The sequence below is a fragment of the Fukomys damarensis genome, unplaced genomic scaffold, assembly GCF_012274545.1.
Source record: "Fukomys damarensis isolate Sample0158 unplaced genomic scaffold, DMR_v1.0_HiC HiC_scaffold_27, whole genome shotgun sequence".
Taxonomy (NCBI): domain Eukaryota; kingdom Metazoa; phylum Chordata; class Mammalia; order Rodentia; family Bathyergidae; genus Fukomys; species Fukomys damarensis.
In genome coordinates this window covers 23,811,095-23,828,318 of record NW_022900939.1, presented here as the reverse complement: position 1 = coordinate 23,828,318, position 17,224 = coordinate 23,811,095, and the positions used below count along the sequence as shown (strand labels likewise).

At 54.3% G+C, this 17,224-nt stretch overlaps 2 protein-coding genes across 7 annotated transcripts in view; both read right to left on the bottom strand.

The window, feature by feature from the left end:
* Positions 1–14,167, bottom strand: part of Ehd1 (EH domain containing 1) — a 35,879-nt gene extending 21,712 nt beyond the window's left edge. Inside the window, exon 1 of one of the 4 annotated variants that reach the window (XM_010636034.3) lies at positions 14,155–14,167. Coding sequence is in view for 1 of the 4 variants with exons in the window: in XM_010636030.3 (XP_010634332.1) it covers positions 961–979 (19 nt within the window). In the remaining 3 variants the exon portion in view is untranslated. The other 3 variants (XM_010636033.3, XM_010636031.3, XM_010636030.3) reach the window with 3 other exon arrangements.
* A 1,005-nt stretch (positions 14,168–15,172) lies between these two features.
* Positions 15,173–17,224, bottom strand: part of Atg2a (autophagy related 2A) — a 19,933-nt gene continuing 17,881 nt past the window's right edge. Inside the window, exons 39-41 of one of the 3 annotated variants that reach the window (XM_010636028.3) lie at positions 16,842–16,996; positions 15,980–16,132; positions 15,173–15,899 (exon numbers count right to left, since the gene is read on the bottom strand). In XM_010636028.3, coding sequence (XP_010634330.1) covers positions 15,663–15,899; positions 15,980–16,132; positions 16,842–16,996 — 545 coding nt within the window. In that variant the 3' untranslated portion in view covers positions 15,173–15,662. The remainder of the gene's footprint in view (positions 15,900–15,979; positions 16,133–16,841; positions 16,997–17,224) is intronic. The other 2 variants (XM_010636027.3, XM_010636029.3) reach the window with 2 other exon arrangements.

Below are 17,224 nucleotides of genomic sequence, written 5' to 3'. Positions count from 1 at the left end.
CCTGTACTGCGCAGGCGCACGGAACAGCTCGCGGAGGCGCCCTCTGCCGAGTGGAGTGCGCGCCTCGCCCGACGCCCTTTATAGGTCAGTTGTGTATCGCTCGGCCCTTGGGGAAGAGCAGGAAGGGGGAGGGACCCTTGCCGGTACCGCCCCCAGTGCGTGCCACGTTCTCCCCTTCCCCAACTTCTATTGGCTGATTTCAAATATCGCGAGTTCTTGACTACGGTGCCGTGGCAACTACACTTGTTTTGCCCCGCCTTGTACGGAGTGGTTCTCAAAAACGCTTGGTTTGGAAGGTTCGGTGGTGATCCGGCCCGAGAAGGTCCAGTCCCCGTGCGCCTTTCAGCACTAGTGGACCTCAGTCCCTGCTCTCCGCCCGCGCCCCACTTGCAGTGCTTCCAATGCACCAGTTCAGCATCCCCAGAGGTTCGGCGGGAACCCCGGCGATGCCTCCTCTCTCCAGTTTCCCAGACACACACTCTTTTTCCCACATCTTTTTTCTGTTCTGGGGAGGTAGATACAGGAAAGAGGTAGTAGAGGAAGCTGAGAGAGAATCTAGGGAAAAGAATGAGCGAGGTAAGAAAAACGTGCAGGAGTGCGATGCTAGAGGAGTGCGAGAGGCTGGCGTCACAGGCGGGGCTGGGAGTGGGAGATGGGCGCAGCAGGGAGGATTTAAGTCCTTGACCTGTGGGAAGAAAACAAGGTCTCCCCTGAAAGTCTGTAACTGGCAGGACGGGTGCGGGTAAAGAAGAAGTCGAATCTCTCTGGCCACATGAGTTTGAAGGGAAGTGAAATCGGAAGCTTCCTATGTGGGGCAGAGGGGAAATGTGGGGCAACAATGAAATAATCTTGTGGGGACTTGGGGGAATTAAAAAGCCCAAATGCTTCCGCTTTCCTGTCAGGGACACCACCAGTTACTATCTTTTGCTCCGACTTGTGTTTCCTCCCCACCTCCCTTACCACTTCCTGGCTGTTCCATTGGGCTCAAGTCCCTGCCATCCCCGACCCACCTAGACCCACTTGGCTGTCCAGGCCGGTGAGAATCTTTTGTGAGTGATGTCAGAGCTTTGGGGGCTGATTGTTATGTAACCAGTATTAGGCCACCTAAGTGTGGAGGGAGGGCCTCTCCTATTGGAGAGGTCTGAAGGGAACATGGGGAGCTGGTGGGGGTGGCACACACTGGACAGTCCCAACTACTCAGCAGAGACGGGAGAATCACCCCACAAACTGGAGACCAGCTTGGACAACATGGTGAGCCTCCATCCCCACCCCAATAAATAGCCAGGCATGACAGCTCATATCTGTAATTGAAGCTATTCAGGAGGCTGAGGCAGGAAGATCGAAATCTTGAGGCCAGCCTAAGCAACGTAGTGAGACTCTGCCTCAACAGTGTTTGGGGTTGTAACTCAGTGGTGGAGCACCCTGGTTTGATCCTCAGTACTGGGAGGGAATAAGGACTGGGGTGTAGCTTCGTGGTGGAGTATTTATCTAGCACTAACAAGGCCCTGAGTTCAATCTCTAGTACCAAAAAACCCTGAATCAAAAACCCAAAACAACAAAACATTAATGTATGGAGCTGGGGGGTATAGCTTAGTGCTTGCTGCCTTGTGTGCACAAGGCTTTGGGTTTGGTTCACATCATTGTAAATAATAATAAAATCGCTAGGCACGGTGATGCATACCTGTAATCCTAGCACTGGGGAGCCTGAAGCAGAGGATCACCAAGAGAGGCTGGCTGGGGCTACATCTACATAGTGAGCTGTAATAATAAGTGCAGTGTGATGGTGCAACGCCTATAATCCAGTCACTCAGGAAGCTGAGGCAGGAGGATTACCAGAAGTTCAAGGCCGTCCTGGGCTACATAGTGAGTTCCAGGCCACTCTGAACGACATAACAAGACCCTATCTTAATAATAATAATGATACTACTACTACTACTAGTACTACTACTACTACTACTACTACTACTACGAACCTGGGGGCTCAAAACCCTCATGTCCATCTTTCTGGATTTTGAGAAATGTGGAAGCCTGGTAGGCTGAGCTAGGCCTTCATATTAGGGGAAGACGGGGTGGCAGGCTGGGAACACACAGGCAGGAAGCAGATCTGAGAATGAGCAGTACTGCACACTGGGTACCTGAGCCAGGTGGGCCCCAGAGAGGACCAAGTAGGAGGTTTGGTCACCCACTTCTCATAGGATAGATCTCTACCTTTGAGACACTATCTGCTGCCTTCCTGCCTTGCTCCCTAACCATTAGAGTGGATTTATTTCACTCCTGCCTGCTGTCCTAGCTCCCTGACTTACTGCTTTTACAGTATTTGGTATTTCATTAATTTTCCCCCCATCAATAATCAGAATAGGCCGGGTGTGGTGACGCACGCCTGTGATCTCAGCACTTGGGAGGCTGAGGCAGGGGAATCATTATGAGTTCTAGACCAGCCTGGGCTACATAGTGAGTTCCAGGTCAGTCTCAACTACTTAGGAGACCCTGTCTCAAAAAAAAACAAAACAACAACAAAAAAATCACAACAGAACACAGACTTTTTTGGGTAGGGGGATGTTCTCAAAAGGAGGTATTGATGCCCCTGGGCAAGGGCTGTCATCAGAGGCTGTGTGCCAACTGGTGATTTGCAGCCTCCAGTGGGCCCAGGCCAGACTTCCTGGGTGAGCCTTAAAGCCAAAGGACTCGTCTTCTCCATAGCAGAGATGAAGGGTCCTCCCCGGAGATGTCATTTCTGGGCTGGTCCAGGGAAGAGCCTGAGGCAGAGGACCCTAAATGAGATAGTTGTTTAGTTGTGTGAGTGACTGTGCCAAAGTCTGTCCCCTGCAACATGCACATTGACCCACCGTGGTTGTTACATCTTCCCAGAGCCCCAGGGAGGGCTGTGCTGGGAAAACCAGCTCCAGAAAACTGAAAACAAAATGTTCCTGGGTTATTTATAAATGAAACTAGGACCCTGTTGTTCTCTGTGTCCATTCTTGACTTTCTTCAATGAGCCCAAAGGACTAGAAGAGGATCTCCCTCCCTCCCGGGTGAGTGAGGCTTTAGGGCCTAGAATTAGATCCCCCAGCAACCCAGAGCCGGGCCACTTCCTTATCCTGTGTTGTCCGAAACTGAAAACACCCTTTCTTTCCTTTGTGTTTTTTCCCACTTGCTGTTTGGTGGAAAAGTTTTGTGAAATGTGAATGAGCCATTTCAGTTTTGCTTCCACTTCTATATAACTGTCTGCCTGGCTCCTGGGCAGACGGGATCATGGTTTTCTCTCAGAAACCACGCCCATCTCCCCTCACTGTGGTTTCCTCTTCCGTTAACTGGCACACTTGCAACATGGAGCCTGTTGGGTCTCCTCAGAGCCAGCCCTTAGCCAAGAGAAAGGGCTCTTCTGCCTCCTACCCTCTGTCTGACCAATAAGTGCAGTCCCTTGGCAGCCTGGTCTGGGGATGTCTACAATGTCCCTAAAGAAAACATTTTTTTTTTTAAGGGGAGTTTTTCTCCAAATATGGCAGAAGAATCAGGCTGGAAAAAGCCAAAAAACACATAGGATTCTCCCTGAGATGAGAAGTGGCTGCTTATCCTTTCCACAGAGAAAGTTTGTGTATAAACCTGGGTTTTTGTTCTTGCAGTCATGAGAAAATTTGGCCAGCACACCAGTTTTGCCAAAACAAGGTAAAGAATGGAGGAGGTAGCTGGGCACGGTGGTGTACACCTGTAATATGTATGCCTTGGCTTCAAGAGGCCAAGGCAGGAGGCTCACAAGTTCAAGCCCAGCTTGGGCAACTAAGCACTTTAGTGAGACCCTGTCTCAAAACATTTTTAAAAGTGCCGGGGAATGTGGTGCACACCTAGCACTTGGGGGGCTGAGGCAGGTGGGTTGCCACCAGGGTCTGGTGTTCAGCGACCAGCTTGAAGCAGCCCAAGCTGAGAGAGAAGCTGGGTCTGCAGAATCTGACCACCTGAAGCTGTGAGGTTGGGCAGTTGAAAAAACAAAGGTAGTTTCAAAGCCACGTTCCCAGGCACAGGCCGGAGTGGCCCCAGGAAGCACTCGAGCCCTCTGTGGGCCCTTTGCTCCCAGGTGACAGGTGTGCTCGTTTCCCAGGGCGGCACGTGATATGCACTTATAGCTACAGAGAGACCTCTGAACACTCTGGTGAAAGAACCACAGTTTGAGTGCTAGGCCAGTGTTAGGGTTTATGTCCAGATGTCCCTCTACAGCCTCCTGTAATCACAGCGGGACCTTTGGAAGGTGACTAGATCATGGGGCTTACAGCTGACTTGCTTTAGCAGCTGAGGGTGTGGCCTGGAAGGGTTTATCTCTTTCCACAGCTCCTTGATTCTCTGCTGTCTGGATACCTTGTCATGAGCAGCTTCTCCACCATCTCCTCCTGCCTTTCCTTCCAGTCCTGGAGCCAGTGGACTGTAGGCTGACCCTTGTATAAACTGAATAAAGCTTTCTTTAAATTGATAGCGTAGAGGGCTGCGGATTTAGCTCAGTGGTTCCACTGCCTGTCTCCCAAGCACAAGGACCCAAGTTTGAACCCTGGTACCAAATAAATAAATAAAAAAATTGCTGGTGTCGAGCCAGGCGTAGTGGCATGGGTCTGCACTCAGGAGGCTGAAGCAGGAGGATTATCATGAGTTTGAGGCCAGCTGGAACTACGTAGGGCGACCCTGTCTCAAAAAAAACAAAACAAAAACCACAAAATAGCTACTGTGATAACGTCAGGGGAACCTAGCAGGGTCCTGGGGTGCTCCTTGTCCTGCGTGGATGAAATGGTAGGTGTGACCCCGATGTCCCCCAGCTTCAGTAGCCTAACAGGATAAATAAGGTGCAGCGCTGCCGCCCCAGTCGCCATGGTCTGAGCCCATCTTGTGTGCATGGTCTCTGCCCTCCACATGTCCCCTCCAGGTACGTCAGTGGGGTGTTTTGCCCTCCCTGTCCCGCTGCAGCTGTGTCTCCCTCACCATGGCCTCTCCCAGCCCTCATGGCTTGCAGCTGCCCAGACAGCGTGAGCCCCCCGGAGGCTACCACAGGGGAGGAATTCTGTGTCACACTCAGTGTCAGGGCTCAGGGCCCAGCCCATTTTCAGACCCTGCCTCTCACGTGCACACGCCAGTAGGGGCCACACCTCCTGCCCAGGGCCACCCCCAGGGCCCTCCTCTGACCTCTTGTCTCCGTCCCCCATTCACGTGTCTATGCAGGTCGCCCGGGGCGGCCCCTGAGCAGCCTCCATGGCTCTGCCCACAGCTGTGGTCTCGTGATGCCCTCTTGGTCCAGCATCTTCACTGCGCCCTGAAGTACACACAATGGTGTGAGCTCATCTGAAAGGCACCGGAAGCCACACCCTCCACCCCGGCCCAGTCTGCTCAGGCCCAGTACCAGCTTCTAGCAGGATTCTGGGAACCTCCAGGGGCTCAGCGTTGGGACCAGGCCTGTCTCCTGCTCTTTCAGTTGGGTCCCCTGTCCCTTCTGTGACTGCCCCCAGCACTTCGCTTTGCCCTTCAGTCACTGTGGTGGGCAGCACTGCAAGATGTCGCCAAGTTCCCCCATCCCTAGGGTACACACTCGGTAGAGCCCTGGTCCTGTGAAAAAGGTGGATGAAGCCTGTGGTGTGTTGTGCTCAATTGCAAAGCTGCTGTTACTCAGGAGATTGGGCCCCTGGGCTGAGCTACTCACATGAGCTCCTTGCCGGTTACAGATTCTGTAATCCCAGCATTCAGGAAGGGAAGGCCGGAGGGTCACAAGTTCCAAATCCAGCCTGGGCAGTTTACTGACTTAGAGAGACCCAGACTAAAAGAAAAAATAAAATGGTAGGAGCTGGCTAGAGATGTATCTCAGTGTGAAGAATGCCCTGGGTTCACTCCCCAGTACCTCACAATAGGTAGGAAGATAGATAGATAGACAGACAGACAGATAAAACACTGACAAATAAGAAGCTAGGGATGATGGTGAACACCTGTAATCCCAGCACCGTGGGAGGCTAAGGCAGGAAGATGGCAAGTTCAAATCCAGCCAGGGCAATTTAGCAACTTAGTGAGACCCTGTCTCAGAAGGGAAATAGAAAGGGCTGGGGAGAGGGGGAGCAGATTTTTCTCTGGCTAAATGGTTGTAGAAAAGGAAGTCAGAAGTTGGATGTGGTGGCACACGCCTGTCATCCCAGCACTGGGGAGGCTGAGGCAGGAGGATCACTGTGAGTTTAAGACCAGCCTGGGCTGCATAGAAAGGAAAGGAAGTCAGAGATTCTAAGTACAAGAATCATTGTGTCACTGTTGCTTGAAGAAAGATGAGGCTGCCTGGAAAGTCCCATGGAGCCTTTAGGGCCTGAGAGGGGCCCCGACAGCCAGCCAGCAAGGACACAGTCACAGTGGTCTCATGGCTACAAGGAAGCCCCATGAACTTTGAAGCAGATTGTGCCCCAGAACCCCCGATGTGAGCCTAGCCTGCCCGGTGCCCTGATTTCAATATCGAAGACTCTGAGAAGAGACCCATTCGTGCTGTGCCTGGCTTCTGAACTGTGCTCACATCAGCAGGGTGTACACCATGAGGTTTGTGGCAATTTTCTGCAGGACAACTGAAGATGCCCACGGTGATAAAGCTGTCATCCTGTTAACCCAGGAATAGTCACTTAATGGACGCATCTTGGCCACTGGACATGGGACTGGATAAGAACAGGGAGGGACCTAGAGTGACCACAGAGTACCAATAACCAGAAGGGATTTCAACAGTGACTATAGTGTGGTATGGCTTGACATGTGCACACACACACACACACACACACACACACACACACATCCCAGTTGATGGGGACACTTGGTGACATTTTTTAGGTCAGCATTACCTCACTGTTGTGGGCCTAAATTTGGTAACTTTAATACTTACGTAAGAGATATTTTTTTTGTTGTTTTTTGTTTTTTGTTTTTGAGACAGGGTCTCACTATGTAGTTGAGACTGACCTGGAACTCACTATGTAGCCCAGGCTGGTCTCAAACTCACAGTGATCCTCCTGCCTCAGCCTCCCAAGTGCTGGGATTACAGGCGTGTGCCACCACGCGCGGCTCAGAGATATCATTTTTTAAAGGAGATATGTGTCGAAATATTTAAGAGTGATGTATGTAACCTACTCTCCAGTGATTCAGAAAAAAATATGTAAAAAAAATATGTGTGGGGAAGTGAGAGAGGAAGCAAGTATTATGAAAAATGTTAACTATTTGCATTTGTTTGTTTGGTCATCTATTTGGACAGGGTCTCACTATGTATTCCAGGGTGGCCTGGAACTCAATGTGTAGCCCAGGATGGCCTCAAATTTGAAGTGATCTTCCTGCCTCAGCCTCCCGAGTGCTAGGATTACAGGCGTGCGCCACCATACCTTGCTAAAAATGTTAACTATTGCCCGGTGTGGTGGCGTGCTAATCCCAGCACTCGGGAGGCTGAGGCAGTAGGATTACTATGCGTTCCAGACCAACCTGGGCTACATAGTGAGTTTCAGGTCAGTCTCAACTACATAGTGAGACCCTGTCTCAAAAAACAAACAAAAATGTTAACTACTGATGGATGTGAGTGAAGGTTTTATATACGCATGTTGTTTTTGTTTTGTTTTGTTTTTTTGAGACAGGGTCTCACTATGTACTTCAGACTGCCCTGGAACTCACTGTGTAGCCCAGGCTGGTCTCGAACTCACAGTGATCCTCCTGCCTCAGCCTCTCGAGTGCTGGGATTACAGGAATGCGCCACCACGTCCGGCTAAGATGGATGTTGATTATATATTTTTTTGCAACTTTTCAGAAAGTTTCACAATCATCTTAAAGAAAAACACAAAGGCCTCCTTCCTGCAGGCCCCATGTGGTCTGGCCAGCGTCACATCTGCTGCCCAGTGACCTGGCAGTGTCCTGAGAAGGGCTGAGGCTGGAATCCCCATGCATTGCAATGCTTCCTGCAGCTTTGCTCCTGGTAACCCTTGGCAGGGTCGCAAAGACCAATATTGTTAGAAAGGAAAAAGTAAATTATCTCCTATTCCTGCAACAGAACTCTACAGCAGTGACTGGAAGCGTAGGCGCTAGGGCTTTGGGGCTACATGGGGTACCAGCAGGACACAGCAGCCCTATTTGTGATCCCAGCACCCTGGGAGGCCGAGGCAGAAGCACTGCAAGTTTAATATGTAGCAACATAGAGAGACCCTGCATCACAGTAAAAAAAACAGCTGAGGGGTGGTGATGTAGCTCAGCTCAGTGGTGTTGCACCTGCCTGGCAAGCGCAAAGTCCTGAGTTCAATTCCTGTTACTGGGAAGAGAAAAAAAAAGCGGAGGATGTGGTTCAGTACAGAGGCCCTGGGTGTTAGGGAATTGATCATGTTAAAGTATGCTGTGACGCCGCCTCACAGGCTGCATTCTCCTGGTACATCTTGGCTCCTAAAATGACCTCATGCCCTTATCTCTGGTTTCCCTCCCCCACAAGGCCACAGTGGTCCAGGAAAGTTGAAACCTGTGTCTGCAGGACTGGGCCCATAAAAGCAATCTGGCCTGTGATAGGTTAAAAGTAGCTCACTCCTCATAAATAAGCAATAGCCCACCCCCAAACTGATAAATGGACCTTCCTTTCTTTGTTCTCTCTCTCCTTCTGCTTCTTCTTCCTCCTCTCTCTCTCTCTCTCTCTCTCTCTCTCTCTCTCTCTCTCTCTCTCTCCTTCTCTCTCCTGCCGGACCTCTCAGTGCGTGAGTGGCCTAATTGGGAAGGGGCACGTGACCCCCCTTTCACTGGGCTCAATCCTCAATTCTGAAGAGAAGAGATGAGAGGAGAAGAGAAGAGAAAAACAGGCAAAAGGGAAGTAGGGTATTTGGGGCTGTGTAGCTGGGCGTTAACCTCAGAGCCTGGAAGGCAGTGGTCAGTGTAGTGATGGCAGGATTATGCTGACCTGGGAGTCCGTGAGGATACATTTGGGGGTCCTGCAGGGCCAGGATGTCCTTTCACCAGGAGAGTGGCTGTTACCTAAGAATAGTGGCGCTGAATAGAGAATCCTTGGGGGGGACCCCGAGTGCTGCTCAAGAAGGGCTGGGGGGAAGCAGAAGGAGCAATGCTCAGAGCGCCCCCTGGTGGCGAAAGCGAGGAGCGAGTTGTAAGAGAGAGAACCTCAACCTTCTGGTCCCTCCCGGTGCCACCTTGTCCCCTTTCTGCATTCTGTATCTTCGTGCTTGTGGCTTATTTCCAGGCTTCGCTGTGGCAAAAGCTGAGTTCCAGTTCACCTCTCTCAGGACGTCTGTGTGTGTGTGTGTGTGTGTGTGTTTGCACACGCGCGAGTGTGTGTGACACTTTGCACCGAGGGACCTTGCTGGCCTTTTATTTTTATTTTTTAAATTCTGAGACGCTTTAAAGTCACTAAGTTGCCCAGGCTGGGCTCCAACTTGTGATTCTTCTGCCTCAGCTGCTCACCTGCTGGAATAGCAGGCATGCATCCACAGGCTGGATGTCTGAAATCTTTCTTGATCTAGGCCAGGAGATTCTGGCCTCACCTTGCCTCTGGACCCTTTAAGAAGCAGTTGGAACTCAGTTCACTTCAGTGTCATTGTTTCACAAATGTGCCTGGTGGTAGTGGTAGTAACAGAGGACATCTGCCCCCACCCACCAGCCCTGTGCTGACTGCTCCACAGGGTCCTGACATCTCCGTTCACAAGTGTCGCCCATCCTCTGGGGTGCATTTATTAGGCTCTTCTGTGCAGAGTTCAAGGCTACAGGAAACAGGCTGTGACTGCCGCTGCCAGTGGTGATGGGGCCCAACAGGGGCTACTAGAGACCACAGAGCATCATGGGAGTCAGGGGTAGGTAGTGACACTGGGCAGGTCTCAGGGGCCCTGCAGGGAGGCAGGTGAGGGAAGAGATGCACAGGCCCAGGGCCACCGGAGAAAGGCCATGGGTTAGTAAAGAGCACAAGGAGTTGTATCTGTCTTTGACTCCAGGCCAGGAGGCTTTGTGGGAGTTAGGTAGAGGAAGGTGGAGGAGGGAAACCAGGGCCAGGGACTGCCTGTGATCCCTTTCAACCCCAAGCCAGTGCATCCGGCCTGGAGCCCCACACCCGCAGAAAGTTCAGAGTACAAACACTTACTATGTAGTGGGTGGGGAACCAGGTCCCAGAGGATGAGTAAGTGGTGTGGACTTTGCTCTCAAGGAGTCTGAGACTAGCACGGGAGAAGATAAGTGCACAGAACTCCTTAGCTCTGCAGGGAGGGAGATAAGGTTGTGGGAGGGCCCACAGAACCAGCTGCTGGTAGAGACGCAGGCCTTGCAGAATTGTGGGGGGCTCTGCAGGTGGGGAAGGTATCTAAGCTGGGCCTCAGCTGGGCAAATGGGGCCCAGGGATTCCAAGCAGCAGGAGTGAATTTACTCATGGAAAAGGGCCAAACAAGGGTCAGTCACTGGCTGCAGCGGAGGGTCATCAGAGGGAGCCAGTTCCACCTATTCTGAGACTTTAGCCAGTGCCCACCCCAGATGGCCTGTCCCCTCAGGCCTGGAGCAGTCTCACAGGTTCTCTTGCAAAGGTGCCAGAAGTGCTAGTGCCCAGCTTACAAGGGCTTGATCCTTGATCTTTCATTCCTGTTAATCAAGCAGTTTTTAAATTTTTTTATTTTTTAGCAGCAAAAATCTTTTTTATTTAACATGGAAACTTGCCTGGAACCCCATTGTATAAGAAAAAGGTGGGAGTGTGGCTGTCATGGGGTGTGGGGGGGCGGCCCTGTCCTCTGCTCTGCTCTCCCGCCACAGGGGCCCCAGTCCCTTAGAATCCCAGAGGAGTCAGGGACAAGACTTGGTCCCAAGCAGATGAGGCTGGTAAGGAAGAGGCCAGAGGGGCAAACAGAAGAGGCTGGTCAGGTCCCTGTCCTTGGTAGGGGTGTCAGACAAAGCCTGACCCACAAGGCCACACTGAACACGGTGCGGGGCGCTTCCTTCGGTAGAAGCCTGTCTGGGGATCTCAGCAAACGTTCCTCGAGTGAACACCTGGCTCTTCCCGGGGTACCAAGCTCATGGGTGGCTGGGATGGTGGAAACCCAAGTCCAAACCATACTGGGCTCCATGAAGGGCTCAAGGGAAGCGTGGGAATTTGGGGTACCCAGGGGGCCTCGAGGATCAAATGCTTCAAGGCTTCCTGGTAGCTGGGCATGGTGGCCCATGCCTAAATCCTAAGGCTGGGAAGGCTGAGGGAGGAGGATCTCAAGTTCAAGCCCAGCCTTGGCAATTTAGCAACAATTTAACGAGAGCCTGTCTTTTTTTTTTTTTTTTTTTTAATTGGGGATCAAATTTGGGACCTTATGCTTGCAAGGCCGGTGGCAGAACCACTGAGCTAAATCCCCAGCCCAAGCCTGTTTTAAAAAAATACATCCAGGCGTGGTGGCACATACCTGTAAGTTCAGCATTCAAGACAGGAGGATCACTGAGTTTGAGACCAGCCTAGGTTAGACAGTGAGTTCAAGGCCAGCCTGATCTACATAGCAAGACCCTATCTCAAAAAATAAAATATGAAAAATACAAAAAGGATCTGATTTCAACCACCAGTACTGCAAACTAAATGTTCCTCCCAGAACATACAAAGCCTCCCTGTCTGGGAGGCAGCAATGGGAAGACTGAGCCTGGCCATAAAGCTTGGAAGCCTGTGGGGCAGAAGGAACAGTGCAGGCAGAGCACAAAGGCAGGTCAGGCCAGGTGTGGTGGCGCATGCCTGTAATTCCAGCACTAGGGAAGCTGAGGCAGGAGAATCGCCATGAGTTCGAGGTCAGCCTGGGCTACATAGTGAGTGAATTCAAGGCCAGCCTGAACTACACAGCGAGACCGTCTCAAAAAAAACACAGGCAGTTCAGGCTCACCAGAGGAAATGGGAGGGTGGGAAGGGGAGAGGGCCCTTGAGCGCTGGGCTGGAGGCAAGGTCTTTGGTGACCCCTGGACATCCCACCCTGTTCGTGCCCCTGCAGGTCCCGGCAGCTGGCATTGAGGCGAACATACCTGTGACCTATGGAATTGGCAGCCAGAGAGGAGACAAGAGCACTGGCTGTCAATTCATAGGTCAGAGCCCTGTGCACTCGGTCTTGGCAGCCTGTCACCCTTTGCCATCCTGGGCCTGGGGACGTGGCCATGGAGGTCCTTGCAGGCCTGCTGTATGGCAACTGCCTCTCTCCCTCTGTGGGTCCTGGCCCCCGCCCCAGATAACAGCAGCCCCACTGGAACCAGCGATCACTTCCACATGGAGTTGCTGTTACAGGGGGTGGGAGCCCATTGGAGGTCGTGCCCTGCTGGCCTGGCACCACCCCTCAGGCCAGGTCCTGTCTTCGTTATTGAGGCTCCTTATCATAGGGGGCCCACACCCAGTGCCCTGTCTGGTGCCACCACCCTCCTGGGCGAAGTCCAGGCTCAAGCCCAGAGCTGGCTCATAAAGCCGGGAGCGGCTCCTTTTACAACCCGGGGCAGCCTTTGCGCACTCAGCACTGCACGCACCCCCACCCCATCCTTTCGTTTCCTCTTTTCTCTCCCAGCAGGAGACCCGGGCCAGCCAGGCTTGGCTGCTGTGGCCTCCACCCTTGGCCCTCCGCCCTCCCTCCCTGCTGCAGCCATGGGAGGGGGGGCAGAAGGGGACAGCTGGGCACCTGTCATTTTCCAGGTGCCATGGAATGCCCACTTCATGAGGACTGTCCAGAAAGCTGGACAGAAGGGCAGGCAGGGAGCAGGAAGGGACAGAGAAATAGGGACTGAGGCGGAGGCCTCAGAGAAAAGGATGAGAGGGGTGGACAGAGAACAGGAAAAGGATGTGCAAAACAAGAGAGGTGAAGGGGAGAGGCAGACTTGAGAAGATGCTACAGGCTGGGGTGACACCGTGGTAGAGCCCTTGCCTAGCACGCATGAGCCCCTGAGTTCTATCTCTGGCATTCCAATAAAAAAAGAGCTGGGCGTGGTGGTGCACAACTGTAATCCCAGCACTCGGAGGCTGAGGCAGGAGGATCGCTGAGAGTTTGAGACCAGCCTGAGCTACATAGTGAGTTCCAGGTCAATCTCAACTACATAGTGAGACCCTGTAAAAACAAAACAAAAAAAACCCCACAAAAAACCAAACAGAGAGAGAGAGAGACATGAGAGAGAGAGAGAGAGAGAGAGAGAGAGAGAGGAGGGAGGGAGGGAGAGTATGTAGGTGTTCAAGGCTGTAGGTGAATGCTAAGAACAGGGCAGTGAGTCACTGCCCTCCTAGAACACTGAGGTCTTCGAGTCAGTAGCTGAAACCTCTCTGAACCACCTCTGGTTCCTCCTGTGCACACCAGGGCTTCTGAGGCCAATCTGCACCCTGGCCTGGTCTGATGGGCCCCACCTGCCCCTGCCGTGGGGACAGAAGGAGCTGCGGGCAGACTGCTGGGTGCAGACCAGGAAATGGACATTTTGGAAGGGCACTTTCATCCCCTCCCAAGAGGCTTCAGAGACAGGAGCTGGTGGCTGTCCTGCCGGGACCCAGTGGGGATTTCCACAAGAAGCTTCTAGACTGGACGTGGGCCATGATCCCCTCTGAACAGGTGGAAAAGGCCCAGAGAAGGCAGAAAAGGCTACCCGTGGTCAGTGCTGTCCAACAACCCTCTAGCAGTATCTCATTCTTGGGGTGCTGCTGAGGTAGGCTGGGGCACCTAGGTGGACTTCCTTCTGCCTGGGAGGAGGGGCTTGTGAATGAAGAGGCCAGAGCTGGGTATGGAGGCTCATGCCAGTAATCCCAGTCCTTGGGAGACTAAGACAGGAGGATTGTGCTTGAGGCCAGCCAGTGGAATCCTGGACTATAGCAAAACCTGGTCTCAAATGGAAAAAGGACACCAGAGCTGGTAACCAGGCATCCCACAAGCCCAGCAGCCCTCCCAGGGCCTGGGCAAGACCATCCAGCCTCCTGCCTTGTGGGCTCCTGGGCCTGGCCTGGTGGACACAGCATCTAATCACAAGTGCTGGGCCCACAGCACCGGGCAGCACGCAGAGCCAACTCTGTGGTCCCCTTATTCCAAGGTAGAAATAGAGGCACAGAGCAGAAAGGGCTGGCCTAGGGTCGCCCATACCGTCCCTGCCTGCTCGGAAGGGCTGGCAGCCCTGCAGAAGGTGCCTGCGCTCTGCAGCACTTGGGGTACAGGGGGCTGCAGAGCGTGCCCAGAGATCTCTTACCTGTGCTTGGCTGGCCTCGGGGCACAAGGAGGAAGTGGGGATGCCCTGGGCCCAGCGCCTTTTGAGCCGTTGGCCCAGCCCCTGGTGGCGGTTAATCATTAGCCCTTGGCCATCAATACTGATCACAAGTGCAGTTCGAAGGGCAGGAAAGCTGGACTGTGCCCGGGCGGCTGGGGTGGGTCCGGGAAGCATCAGGCTGGGCCCCATCTGCCTCCCTTGGTGGCATCATACCCGGGCTGGCCCCACCCCCCCTTGACTGCTTAGTCCATAGCTCTGGGTAGCCATGGGAAGTCAAGACCCGGGGACCCTCAGAACAAAGCTCTTGCCCTGTTCATAGTACCCAGATCTCCCCCAAAGATCTCCCCATCTGCAGAGGTGAGGTTGGGGAGGGGCTGCACAGGCACACAGGACCTGGGAGCTTGAGTGGTTTGCTGGCTTCAGAGGTCTACAGAAGGGAACAGCTGGGTGTAGGCTCTCTCCTAACCTGGGCCTCAGTGTCCCCAGAGGACCACCCACCCCTGCAGTACTACTACGGAGGGAGTGGAGAGTGGAGGGCTCTTTTCCTTGCTCACAGGAAACAAGATGCAGTGGGGACAATAGGCACTTTCCTGACCCCGTGGGACCTTCTGGGCAAGGACCAGTCAGGATCATCTGGCACCAGAACCACCCCCAGCCCCCATCACCCCAAAATATTTTGCTAGGGATGATACAAGTGGCCCAGGCCTCAGCCTTCAGGGAACAGCCTCAGTGACAGCCTTGACTCTCGTTTAGCTAGCAGGGACCCTCAGGAAATAAGGCTCAGAAACCCAGGGTGTTAGCCTCTGGTTGCACGAGGGCAGACCTGGTCCCCGTGGTCTTACAGGACACAACCAAGCAATATGGCTGGTGAGGCGGCTCCAGGGGCTGTGGGCGAGGCTCCTCCCAGCTGCATTCAGCTCTTGCCACTCAGAAGAGGGACTGGGGTGACAGCCCCTAGAAAGGTGGCAGGGTGGAGCCGAGAGCAGGAGGTGTAAGCAGGGGGCTGGGACGGTGTTCTGCACCCAGGCAGCACAGACAGGTGCAGAGTGCAGAGGTGGGAGCCGCGCAGGCACACAGGACCCGTGCAAGGGCCAGCGGTGGTCAGTTTATTCCTCTTCATGCAGACACTGACCCACACGCTCAAGGAGTTTAAAAATAACACACCGCCCCTCACGACGTCTGTCCCCACCTCCCCATGAGACAGACGCTTGGCTCAGTGGGGTCGGGCCTGAGGGTCCAAAAGCCTCTGTCCTGGGTCAAGGCAGCAGTGAGGCCTGGGCGGAGGGGAGGGCAGTGTCCTCCCCGGAGGAAAAGTGCAGACAGGGCCGAGGCCCCTCTCACAACCAATCGGCAATGGGCAGGCGTCCTTCACAGTGGCCGTCCCGAGGGGCCTCCATCTGGCCCCTGTGGGTAGCAGCTCTCAGGTGACTGAAAGTGGGTGGCGCCCCTGGGTTAGGCCAGCAGGGTGGCCCTGGGTCCTGGCGTCCTTGTCAGTCCTGGGCCTCCTCTGAGCGCCACTTGAGGGCATGGTCCTTGTGGGCATCAGGCAGGATCTGGTTGCGCATCCCACCGAGCAGGTTGGATGTGGCCTCAGTGGCCACAATGAGCGGCTTCACCACAGTCGGGGGCAGCTGGCGGATCACACCCCCCACGGCACCCGTCAGCCCCTTCTGTTCATGGCCGCGCGACGCCACGTCACAGATGGTCTGAGCTGTGTCCAGGATGCCCTGTGGAGGTCAGAGGTCAGTGCGGGGGCCTGGGGAGGGGTTTAGGGGGAAGGAAGACAAGAGCAGGGCTGGGCCCTCACCTCTCGCACTGCATCATAGGCTTTGGCCACGCCCTCTCGGAGGTCAGCAGGCTGCTGGCCCTTGCGTAGCCTCCGCGCAGAGCGCTTGTCCTGCAGTGAGCGGGACACAGGTGCCACTGGGGACAGGATGTCGTAAACCGTCTCAGCAGTAGCCTGAAGAACAGACAGGCGGATGAGGAGATGACCAGGCAGATGCGTCTGGCCCCAGGCTCCAGCAGCCAGCAGGGAGCTTGGCATCCCTTGGCCTCATCCCCCATCACCCAGGAAGGGCACAGCCCAAGGGCTTCCTCTCATCTCAATCTGCAGCCCTTCTTCCCGTCGACTCCCACACCACATCGGGCTCCCATGGCTGTCACCAATGCAGCTTGCCCAAGACCACTGTGCTGTGGGTACCCAGCCACTTGGGAGCCACTGCCAGCCCCACCTCACTGCCCCCAGCGGCTCCCATTGTGCTCCCCACCCTGCCTCCCTCCCACCTGAGGGCGGGCCTCAGTTCTATCTCTCCAGCCTCCTGGGGCCAGGGCCAGGGGCCGCACCCGACCTGAGCTTGCAGCTGTGCCCCCAGCTTCCCCATCCCAGAGCCCCTCACTCCAGCAGGGCTGCTCAGTCTCCAGCCTGGAGTGAGGCCCACTGGGTGTGGCCTCAATGAACCAAGCTCTCTGGGCCTCTGTTTCTTTGAAAACATCACCCCTCAGCCTTGAGTGGTGAGCTTCTGAGCCAAGGGGTCTTAACCAAGACCCTGGCCTTTCCTCTCCATGAGTTTCTCTACCAAGCAAGGCCGCCACCACCAGCCTGCCTGCTCTCAGCAGTTCGGAGGACAGACAGACAGGTCCAGCCCCTCCCTGACCTATCCCCCACTTACCTGGATCGCCTGCACCAGTCTGTTACTCAGTTCCAGGGCAGCAGAGGCTGTGGATGAGCCAAAGGAGGCGGCCCCACGCTGCAGCCCCCGCATGAGGCGCCCATCCTTCCTGTACTGCTCGATGGGCAGCCACAGCAGGTCCCGAAACCCTTGGACTAGAGGGACAGGACTGTCACAGATGCCAGAAGCTGCCCTGTCCCCATCCACACTCCCTGGCCCTTCTGCCTCCTCCTTTTCCAATGGCCGTTTCTAGGTGGCCCAAGTGGAGTGGCAGTTTCAAAAACCTTCGAACTGAAAGCACTCAGAGGGCCAGGGATTTAGCTCAGTGGTGCCACCGCCTGACTTGTGAGTGCAAGGTCCCAAGTTTGATCCCCAGTTACAAA